General features: G+C 47.3%; 1 protein-coding gene across 6 annotated transcripts in view; it reads right to left on the bottom strand.

Moving 5' to 3' along the window:
- Ocln (occludin) overlaps positions 1–10,949 on the bottom strand; it is a 43,880-nt gene extending 32,931 nt beyond the window's left edge. The window contains exons 1-2 of one of the 6 annotated variants that reach the window (XM_050160362.1): positions 10,785–10,949; positions 831–946 (exon numbers count right to left, since the gene is read on the bottom strand). In XM_050160362.1, the coding sequence (XP_050016319.1) occupies positions 831–880 (50 nt within the window). In that variant the 5' untranslated portion in view covers positions 881–946; positions 10,785–10,949. Of the gene's footprint in view, positions 1–830; positions 947–9,532; positions 9,688–10,577; positions 10,599–10,639 lie in introns of those variants that run through there. The other 5 variants (XM_050160364.1, XM_050160365.1, XM_050160366.1 and 2 more) reach the window with 5 other exon arrangements.
- Between the last annotated feature and the right edge of the window lie 348 nt (positions 10,950–11,297).

The following is an 11,297-nucleotide window of genomic DNA, read 5'->3' as shown; positions in this document are numbered from 1 at the left end:
TTTTTTTTTTTTTTTTTTTTTTTGAAGCAGTCTGTCTACGTAGCCCCGGCTGTCCTCAAACTCACAGAAACATCTACCTGAATCTGCCTCTGCCTTCCAGGCGCTAGGATCAAAGGCATAAGCTACTACACCTAGTCCTAGACAGTATCTTGAGGCAAATATTAAAAACAGACGGTGTAGTCGCCTCCACAGGCAACTACAGACCATTTTGGAAGTTATGCAGAAGAAGGAAATTCACTTTTCATTGTAAATCTTTGGTACAATTCACATCATTAAGTGCAAACTGTTCAGATTGTTTGAGACAGTCTTACCACATAGCCCTAACCGGCCTTGTGATCTACACAGAGACCCAGACGACCTCAAATGTATGGTAATCGTCCTATCTCTGCCTCGGAAGCACCAGGATTGCAAGTGTGCACACCATCCTGGGCTTAGATTTTCTGTTTGCTTGCTTGTTGTTTTGAGACAGGGTCACACGTGGCCCCAGCTGGCTTCACTCTGATTATGTGGCTGATTCTCCTGTCTCCACCTCCAAAATGCTGGAATTAAGGTGTATGCCACCATGCCTGGCTTATGCAGTACTACAGATCAAACCCAGCCACCACCTGAATCATTGCTAGGCACTCTACCAACTGAGCCATGTCCCCAGACTAAAAGTGTGTGGTGAGGGGTTGGAGGGAAAATCAGTACTGGGGATGGGTTTGGGGCCCTACTGCTGAGCTAGAGCCCCAATCCCCTGGCTTAATTTTTAAAAAACAAAGATTTAATGGATGGAAGTTTCTTTTACATATAACAAGCCCCACTAGAAGAAAGAAAATTGAGTTACTTACAACTCATCAGGTCGGTAAGGCGGAGGACTTTCAAGAGGCCTCACAGACATGGCTGATCTCACTGGTCACCTGATCTTTATGATGTGCAAGACTTCAGGCTCCCAAGATAAGCAAACCTAAGCAACAAAAGTAGGCCGATGGAATTACTGCTGAGACCAGAGGAGTTTGCATCACCAAGAAACGTACAGAATCCAGTCTCCAAGTGCCCGCTCACCCCACGTAAATTCTCTGTTCCACTTCCCACTTCCAGGTGGCAGACCTTCAGTTCTGCAGGCACAGAAAATCGCATTTCTCCTGGCGCCAGTATTGCATTCTGCATGGCCCTGGCACACAAGTATCTTTAAACTTAAAATTCTGAGCTACAATACTGACAACCTCACATCACTTTACAATACAGAAGAGAAAAAAATTAAATAGTCACTACTAAGAACAAAGGCATACAAAGAAAAAGGAAAAATGTAGGGTTAACATGAGATCTTGTCTCAAAAAGATAAAGGAAAAGGGAAGAGAGAAGGAAGGATTTATTTCACAAAATTATTATTCTGGATCAGCAAGCTGGCACAGTGGGTAAGGCTGTCTGCCACGAAGCCTGACGACTAAATTCAATCTCTGGAATAACATACTAGAAAGAGAGACCCAACTTCTGCAGGTTGTTCTCTCACCTTCACACGTGTGCCATGGCAGGCACACATGCACACACACACACACACACACACACACACACACACCCTAAGTTTAAATTTAAAAAAAAAAAAAAAGTAATGATTTACTTTTTTGTTGTTGTTGCTTTTGGTTTTTTGGTTTTTCTGTGTGGTTCTGACTGTCCAGGAACTCACTCTGTAGATCAGCCTGGCCTTGAACTCACAGAAGTCCACCTGGTTCCTGAGTGCTGGGACTAAAGGCATGTGCCACCAGGCCCGGCTCTGTGATTTGTTTTCTCTTATTTTTGTGCACTGGAGTTTTACCTGTGTGAGTGTTGGATCCCCTGGAACTGGAGTTAGAGACAGTTGTGAGCTGCCATGTGGGTGCTGGGAATTGAACCAAGGTCCTGTGAAAGAGCAGTCAGTGCTCTTAACCACTGAGCCATCTCTCCAGCCCCTTTAAGTTTTTAAAACAAATAATAATAATTTTGCTGGTGGCGCACGCCTTTAATCCCAGCACTAGGGAGGCAGAGGCAGGTGGATCTCTGTGAGTTCGAGTCCAGCCTGGTCTACAGAGCTAGTTCCAGGACAGGCTCCAAAACCACAGAGAAACCCTGTCTCGAAAAAACAAAGAGAGGTGATGAAGAACATCAGCTGGTGTGGGAAGAGGATGCGCATCCAGGCTGGTGAGGTGTTGACGTGGGGGTGGGGCTGCATAGACACGTTGTTAATCTGTTAAAATAGGGTGATGCTGAGAGGACAAAGTGCACTGAGAGTCTCTTCCTCACTCATAAACGAGTTACGATCCTCAGCAGTGGATGTATGAGGACGGATAGGAAAGGGTCCCCAGGAGCAGCCGCCGCCAAGCCCTGGAAGTTGTGAAGCTTTGGGCTGAGGAGCTGAGAGAAGGAGGAGAAAAGCCACACTGGATACCTACCCACGTGCCAGGCACTTTGCACAAAATTCCAATTCAGACTCAAAAGCACCCTGGTTACCCATTTTTACAAACATAGAAAGGATGAGAAAGACATGTGCCCAAAGCCATAAAGAAGTCAATGAGTCACTGAGATGTCACCTGACCCACAGCCCCTACCCTTTCCACGCAGATTTTCAGTCCATTTCATTTGGAATACGCTAGTTTCCCCGGAGCGGACAAGTGGTGTTAGTGTTCATGAAGCAGTGAATCTAGGCACGACCTGCCATGGCACCCAAGAGATCTTGGTGAGACTCAAAAGCTGAAGTTTATCCTAGAAAATCATCCAGTGCCAGAAAAGCCAAGAAAGGGCCTATGAGATGGCTCGACAGGTAAAGGATTGCCACCGGCGATGAGGACCTGAGTTCAATCCCCAGGACCTGCATGGTGGAAAGAGAGAAACAACACCTGCATACTGTCCTCTGCCCACACGTGTGTGCAGAAGATGAAGGAAGGAAGGAGCGAGCAAACAAATGAACTTCAGTTTTAGTTTTCTTTTTTTGTTTTTGTTGGGGGAGGCGCTGTTTTTGTTTTTGCTTTTTCAAGACAGGGTTTCTCTGTAGCTTTGGTTCCTGTCCTGGAACTAGCTCTGTAGACCAGGCTGGCCTAGAACTCACAGAGATCCAGCTGCCTCTTCCTCTGAGTGCTGGGATTAAAGGCGTGCATCAGCACCACCCAGCTCAGTTTCCAGCACTTCCTGCCCCTCAGATAGGGTATGTGGAAGCTACACTAAGTTCTTTCCAGGCAACACTAGTAATTGATTAGCAAGGAAGAGAACTTTAGATCCACTAGGTAAACTCCATGTAAACAGTTTTTTGCATGTTGTTCACTGATTAAAACAGCACCTGGCACACAGTAGATGTGCAAATATTTGCTCAACATTTGCATGGATCAGATTGGACCATGGACACTTCTGTCCCATGTGCTTTCAGGCTGAAGGTGACGAGAAAATATCAGAACTTGACAGAGTATTGCCTTCCAATAACAGTCAAGAAGGATCTATGACCTGAGTATATTGAAGAAAAATTTGTTTTTCATTTTCAAGTAAAGTCTGTACAACTGTCCATTGCTCCATCAGGAGGAGTAAGTCAATTTAAACTTTTTAAATGTGTCGTGTAAGCTACATAGATAGTAACTCTCTTCCACGCCACTCAATAGTCAGTTCCAAATCTCAGAATAAAACTCTCTGAACATCAGACAAAATCTCCAAGATGAAAATCCAGGTAATACCAACATGGCAGCAGCACAGGAAAGACGACGTCTTCACTTTATTTTTTTAAAGAAGAATGGTTTGGGGTAAACTGCAAGAGGCAAGAGTCCAGGAAGTAAGTAGAGTGCCTCTGCCAGTCATTTGTTTTTTAAAAACCACTCTGCCAATGCACAACAAACATCTAAATCCTGTGTGTGCAGCCCTGTAACTAGCCCACGGTCCACTTCTTCATCTCATGCTGAAATACATATATGAGCAATTCAAGCCCATTTGGACTTCCTAAATGATGTTTGGAAAAAGAACATTAAGGAAAACTTCAAACATTATTAAATAAATGTAAGACTGATGCTGATAGTGACAAATACTGACCTCAGAGGAAACTTAGTGATTCCTCTTCTAAGATCTTCTAAGTGATCTAAGTGATCTACAACTCAATCACTCAAGACTACTCCCAAAGCCAGGCACAGTGGCTAGCCTATGAAATCTCAGCATTTGGGAGGCTGAGGCATGAGTTCAAGGTCTGTCTGGGCTATAAGTTGAGTCCAACTTGGCTTTAGCATGAGATTCTGTCTCAAAAGACAATACAAGAACCAGGCAGTGGTGGAGCACACCTTTAGTCCCAGCACTTGGGAGGCAGAGAGGCAGGTGGATCTCTGTGAGTTCGAGGCCAGCCTGGTCTACAGAGCTAGTTCCAGGACAGTTAAGGCTGTTACACAGAAAAACCCTGTCTCAAAACACACACACACACACACACACACACACACACAAAGGCAATACAGGGGCTAGAGAGATGGCTCAGCAATTTAAAGTGCTTACTGCTCTAGCAGAAGAACTGGGCTTTGTTTCCACATCAGGCAGCAAGTGCCAGTAACTCTAGTTCCAGGGACCCAACACTCCCTGGCTTCCTCAGATACCAGCATACGTGTGGTGCCCATAAACATATCCTGGCACACACACCTACACGTTAATACATCTTTTCTTTCTGAAAACACAACAGATGAGCCAGGAATGGTTGGTGACATGCACCTTTAGTCTCAGCACAGGAGGCAGAGGCAGGAGGATATCTATGAGTTTAAGGCTAGCCTGGTCTACAGAGCAAGCTTCAGGGCAGCTAAGGTTACATAGTAAGACCCTGTCTTAAAAAAAAAAGGAGGAAATTGACAACGACTACCCCGAATTCTAGGCTCTGTATCGATTATTAAAAACTAAATTAACCAATCTCGAAACCCCTCCAAAAAAAAGCTAAATTAATTCCAATTCAAGCTTTAGTTGTCAGAAATTCAAACAAGATCCCTTTCTAAGTGTTATTTCCTAGAGGTTGGAGTTTGGCTGTCATGTTTCCTCCAACAGCAAGGATTTCTAAACTGAAACAATTTGAGAAAGCGGATTGTAGACAGCTCTTGCTACACCTTGGTTTCTCCTCTGAAGAAAGTTACCAGGCAAGAGCACAGAGAAAGAATCCAGGGAATCTGGAGTACAAACTTGTAGGATTGGGCAAAGACCCTGGGAGCTAAATAACAACATCTAATTAGCACAAAGAATGAAGCATTTATGTTCACCTGGAGTGAGGTCTCCAGTGGTAACCGCAGACAAGGTTATCCAGATTTGCAGCTGACCAAACACTGGAAAGAATAACTAAGAACCCAAGGGCTAGGAATCCATCGAGAATGAGCAAGGTCTCTCTGCAAGATCAAAACGAGTTTGAAGACACGAACTATTTCCATCAGCCTCATTTATTAGCTCATCAGCAACAACCCTGTTGAGTTCTCTGAGCTCCAGAGATTTATCTCTGTCAAAAGGGGGAATAACCCTGACCTTGACTGGGGTAAATAAAGCAGAAATAAGAAGCAAATGCATTCATACTCCGTGGTTCCCCGAAAGGTGAGTAAGGTAAGCGCTCGGGCATTCAGGTGTTTGGGGACATAAATAAGTCACTTAGATGTGAACACTCAGGGCTGCAGCTGTAGCTCAGTGAGGTCACTCACAAGGTCCCAATTTCAATATCCAGCACCAAAAAAATACAGCAAACCTGCTGCTAAAGCCCAGAGATTTTGCCACTGCCTGCTTCCCTGAAAACTGACAGCCTGAGGTTGGTAGAGGAGACGGAAAAATAAAAATAAAAAACTTAATTCACAAAAATCTATATGAGAATACAGAAGAAAGGGGATCCGACTTGGTCTCTGTTCAATCTTAGAGGCACATACCCCACCCCAGCAAAAAGAACATTTCCTTCGGTAAGAATTTTAGCAAAGGCTGTCCAAATCTTAGAGAGCACTCAGAAATAGTGTTAGTGTCTAGGAATGCTGTAAGGTAACCAACAGGAGCTGGGGCTGGAGCTCGGTGGCCCTGGATTCCAGCCCTAACCCTGAAAATGAAAAGAAACAAAACCTGAATCTGTACATCAGGTTCCACCCTGGGTACAGATCCAGGACAGTGACTATAACAGTTCAGGATCTTAAAACAAACAAACATGTCTTAAGAAAATAGCTGGAAAACAGGAAATGCTTGTCCTGTAGAACTTGACCTGGAGAACGAGATGATTTTAATGTCCTTTTACTCTAAAAGACCTGAAACATTTTAAGAGCTGTCTTTGTAGTCCTAGAAATGGTTTGAAACAAAAACAAAACACCCAAAACCGCAGGATCGGATTTCATCTCAATGTTGGGAAGTTTCCCCTAGTGGGAAGTGGCCCTGACTCCACCCCCTCCAGGAATAACAAATAACCATTTCAGTTCCTGCCCATAGGCAGGAGTTACTTAGTATTACTTTAGAGATGCCACTTCAAGGTCCCTAAATCAGTGACAAACACAACCAGCAGCTAAAGAGCAAGGCACAGTAAGTTTGTGCCGCACAGAGGGGAAAAGGGAGTGGAAAGGCCTCTAGGGCTTGGCCTAAGGGCCCCACTGGTTTCTTTCATCACCAGAGCATGAAGACCAGCAGGGCTAGAAGACCACAGCTATGTTAGCTAATGGAGGACAGACAGATCCTTACAGAACTTGTTACACAGAAAACCAGCATTCCCAGCTAGTGCTTTTATGTGTGTGTGTATGTACATATATGTGTGCACGTATTGTTTTTCAAGCTAAGTGTGGTGGTGTATGATTTTAATCACAGCACTTGGGAGGCAGAGGCAGGTGGATCTCGGTGAGGTGGAGATCAGTGTGGTCTGCAGAGGGAGTTCAGGACAGCCAGAGCTACCTAGCAGAGAGATTTTTGTCCCTAAAGCAAACCACAACAACAAAATCTAAAGTAATATATTAAGAATCTCTCTCTAAGGGCTAGAGAGAGCGTTCTAACGTTAAAAAAAAATTACTTGTTGCTCTTTTTGTTTGTTTTTGTTTTTAGAGACAGGGTTTCTCTGTAGCTCAAGTCTGTGCTGGAACCCTGGAACTCTTTTTTTTTTAATTGAAAAATTTTCCGCCTCCTCCCCGTCCCCCACTCTGGAACTCTTATAGACCAGGCTGGCCTCGAACTCAGAGAGGTCCACTCCCAAGTACTGGGATTAAAGGCCACTGACCAGCTTAAAAAATCACTTGTTGCTCTTACAGAAGATCAGGGTTCGATTCCCAGAACCCACATAGCGATACACAATCATCTACAACCCTGCTTTCAAGCAAACATGTGCATGCACATATATGCATGTAGGCAAAACAGTCATACATATAAAGAAAAAAAAAGAACTTAAGAAATCTCTCTGTATAATTAAGGACTCCAAGTAGGATTTTTTTCCCCCTGCTGAGGCTTGAACCTAGGACATTATACATTCTAATCAAGCAGTCTAAATTGAATTACATCGGGCTGGAGAGATGGCTCAGTGGTTGGGAGCATTGCCTGCTCTTCCAAAGGTCCTGAGTTCAATTCCCAGCAACCACATGGTGGCTCACAACCATCTGTAATAAGGTCTGATGCCCTCTTCTGGCCTGCAGACAAACACATGGAATATTGTATACATAATAAATAAATAAAATATTTAAAAAAAATAAAAAATAAATTGAATTACATCTTCAACTCCAAAGAATTTTTTTTTTTTTTTGGTTTTTCGAGACAGGGTTTCTCTGTGGCTTTGGAGCCTGTCCTGGCACTAGCTCTGTAGACCAGGCTGGTCTCGAACTCACAGAGATCCGCCTGCCTCTGCCTCCCAAGTGCTGGGATTAAAGGTGTGCGCCACCACCGCCTGGCTCCTAAGAATATTTTTAAGTCTTTTTTAAGTATAGTAATTTACACTCGTGTCTCATGGCATGTGAGGTCAAAGGACAACTTTTGGCATTCTATTCCCTCCATGGACCAAACTCAAGTCATAGGCTTGCTAGCAAGTGCCTTTACCCACTGGCCATCTACCAGTACCCCAAAGAGGATTTGTAAAGATTTATTTTTTATTATTTTAGTTATGTGTATGTATCTGTGTTTAGGCATGTGTATTTGAGTGCAGGTGCCCACAAAGTTGGATCCCCCAGGAGCTGGAGACATTTGTGAGCCATCCCACGTGGTTCCTAGGAAGTGAACTTGGGTCCTCTGGAAGAGTAGAATATGTTATTAACCAACAAGTGAGCCATCTCTCCAGCCCCAAAACTTATTTTTTTTTTCTTTTTGGGATACGATCTCGTTATGTAGCACTGGCTGTCCTAGAACTCACAAGAGCTGCACCTGCCTCTGTCTCCCAAGTTCTGTGACACTATGCTCCACCCCCTGAGAGGATCTTGATGTTGCCAGTCAAGTTCCCTAGTTCAGCTCACAGCTCAAAGGTAGCTCTCCAGACCACTCAGTAATTTTCCTCCATCCCTGACATCAGGCCAGACCTCTCCTCCCCATCACCTTCCCTAGTCCCTTTGCTGGTCCTGAGCACAAAGGGATGGCCCATCAATATTTGGATAATAAAGCCGATGCTCCATTTTAGTGAGCTGGAATTTCAGCCCGGCAGTGAATCTCTTGAACTACGCGAACTAACAGTAAATATATCAAATCGAGGTCAGGTGAAAGTCCGTGCTTACATTCTGAGATGGGGGTGGGGGACAAACACACAACAGTATAGGCTCAACTTGTGAGCTTGTTAGAAAGGAAGAACGAAAAGCCCCATCCCAAACTACAAGTCACAAGTACGGCAGAGAACAATAACAACAACAACCCTAGGTGCTACAAACAAAAGCCAAGAAGACTATAAATAACACAAGCTTGCTTGAGAGGTGGGACATAGCTGAGCTATACTGCTAGCAGAGCCCTAAACTGTATTCCCCAAATTGCAAAAATATTCTTACTATCCAGTGACACACCAAAATCTCCAGGTGTGGGACAAACAGGCTGGGTTGAAAAGTGCCTCCTCGGCTTGCTATAGTAGGCATTTTCTCTGGAATTCTCTAGGGTTAACTGGTCCTTATGGCTTGGCTTAAGTTTTCTGTATTCTGTATTCTACATTTACAAAACTGTAAATGTTTGAGGCACTTTGTTTTGTTTTGGGCTTTTCTGTTGCTTGTTTGTTTTCGTGCTGAGATTCCAACCCTGAAACAATGTCCCACCCCAAACTCTTACGAGAAAGGTCTAGAAGGATCTGCTTTAACAACGAACCTTACACAGAGAGGAGCTGCCAGGAAGTCGCCAGAAGGTAGAGAGTGTCCCCCCCACCCCACCCCAAACTTAGCTCGCTGACCTGGCCATCCCATCACCTAACAAAGGAAGCACTAACAAGTACATAAATCCAAAGAAGAAAAGAGAAAACCACCACCTGTGGAAATTTAAGGAACTACTGTTACACACAGGGACGTGTAGCTGAACAGCCCAACAGCAACAGAAGACTTCACCAGAAAGCACCGCACTGGGAACCATTTCTCTTTTCCCGGGATCTCCACAACACACCTGTTGTGCCAGAGAGCCACACACTACTAACCTGCCTGGAAAGCTGCCTCCTTCCCGCCCCAGGTAATTCCCCTGGTGGCACTTTGCCCGGTGAGCCCGGGGCAGACCGAAGGATACTGCCACTCCTGCTGGGGTTCAGCCGCTCCACCTAGGACGAAAGGGGCTCAAAGCTGTTCCAGCGCCAAGATGCAGAGGCCATTTTGGTCCCCACCCACTTGTCCCTGCATACTTCCTCCAACGCTGGCCACTCGCCGCTGGACTCGCGGGGCCGGCTTTGCCCGGGATATCTGCAAAGTGGATAGCCTAGGCAAGCTGCGGGAACCCCGCGACCGTGCGTGCGCCCCACGGCGGCTCTACCCTCGCGAGCAGCCGGGCCAGTGCAGGGCGGCCGAGCAGGATCTGCCCCGGGGCAGATCCGCAGCTCGAGGTCACGGATGAGAATGTACGGTGTGAGCAGCTTCCCTCGAAATCCAGCATCACTCGAAAAGAACTCCGACAGCTCAATTCAACAAGGGCGCACGCACCGCCCCCTGTTTCAAACAGCCAAGTAATACACGCCGAGACTCTGGGGACACTGCAGAAGACCCCTGCCTCCCTTTCCCCTAGGATGAATTACCCAAAGGGGCAGAAAACCAGGAGGGCCACGGGGATCTAGGTCGTCCTGAATCATCTCTCTCCAGCCCTAACTGGGGACCCCGAGAAGCCCACAGTTCTCTATCGCCCTAGCTGAGCGTGGGTTCGGCCCACGAGGCGCCCGCCTCTGTAATAGCAGAAAGTTGCCCAGGTATTTGTGGTGGAGAGGGTTTCGCCCGCAGCTTCGAGAGACAGAGACAGAGAGACAGAAAGGAGAGAGAGAGAGAGAGAGAGAGAGAGAGAGAGAGAGAGAGAGAGAGAGAGAGAGAGAGAGAGAGAGACCCTAACTCCTCCCTCGCTATGCCCAAGAACCCGCGCTTCTCCGGTTCCCGGGAACCCCAAGTCCAGGGCGAAACTGCCACCGAAACTAACTCCGCGCGCCCTCCCCGTGCCTCCCAGACGCCGCGCTGTCGCCCTTGGGGAGGGGACCCCCAGTGCCGCACCTGCCTCGCACCCACTCGCCAAGGCCCAGGCCACCTGGGCGGCGGAAACCCCGAGCGCTCACCTGGCGGGTGCACCTGCCGCCGCCCGCAGTGACAGCCAAAGGCTCGCGCTGAGCCCGGAGCTCGGTCCTCCCCCACTCCCCCGCCCCCGGGCATGCGCACCAATTCCTGGCCGTTCCTGCCCGGGCCGCGCGCTCCGGGACCCACCTGCTGCGCCCCGGGCCGACTGTTCTGCCGTGTGCTGGCCAGATCTCCTTGAACTCCACCGCCCCTCCGTCGCCTGAGGAAGGAGGGAGCGGGAGGTGGGCACGAGCGACAAGGTGTGGCGTGGCCGGCCTCCTCCCTCTGTGACCCATTCACCTGAAACTCCGATGGGAGAGGGAGGGAGCGGCGGAGGAGGCGGGAGGACGCAGTCGGGCTCACCCTCCCGTGCAAGCGGAGTTAAAGGAACAGCGACGCTTTGGCTGGAGGGGGCTGGGGTTCATGGAGGGGAGGGGCTCAGGATCGTGGAGGCAAAGGGTGGGTGATCCCGGACCACCTTGGGGGTGCTCGGAGATCGGTTTGCTTTGGGGACCTTGCGGAGTGCTGGTTCCGAGAGAGGGCTGCCGGGAGCTGTTTTGCTCGTGAGAGGGTCCCTGGGTGCCAGGAGCGCTGATAAAGAAGGCGAGTCTTCTCCCTTCACTGTCCTGTTTCCAGGTTTTAATTTAATGTTTGTTGGAA

Source organism: Alexandromys fortis, unplaced genomic scaffold (assembly GCF_014885135.2).
Source record: "Alexandromys fortis isolate MF-2015 unplaced genomic scaffold, M_Fortis_MF-2015_v1.1 scaffold_76, whole genome shotgun sequence".
Classification (NCBI taxonomy): Eukaryota; Metazoa; Chordata; class Mammalia; order Rodentia; family Cricetidae; genus Alexandromys; species Alexandromys fortis.
Note: the sequence above shows the minus strand (reverse complement) of the source record. Positions and strands in the feature narration are given on the sequence as shown.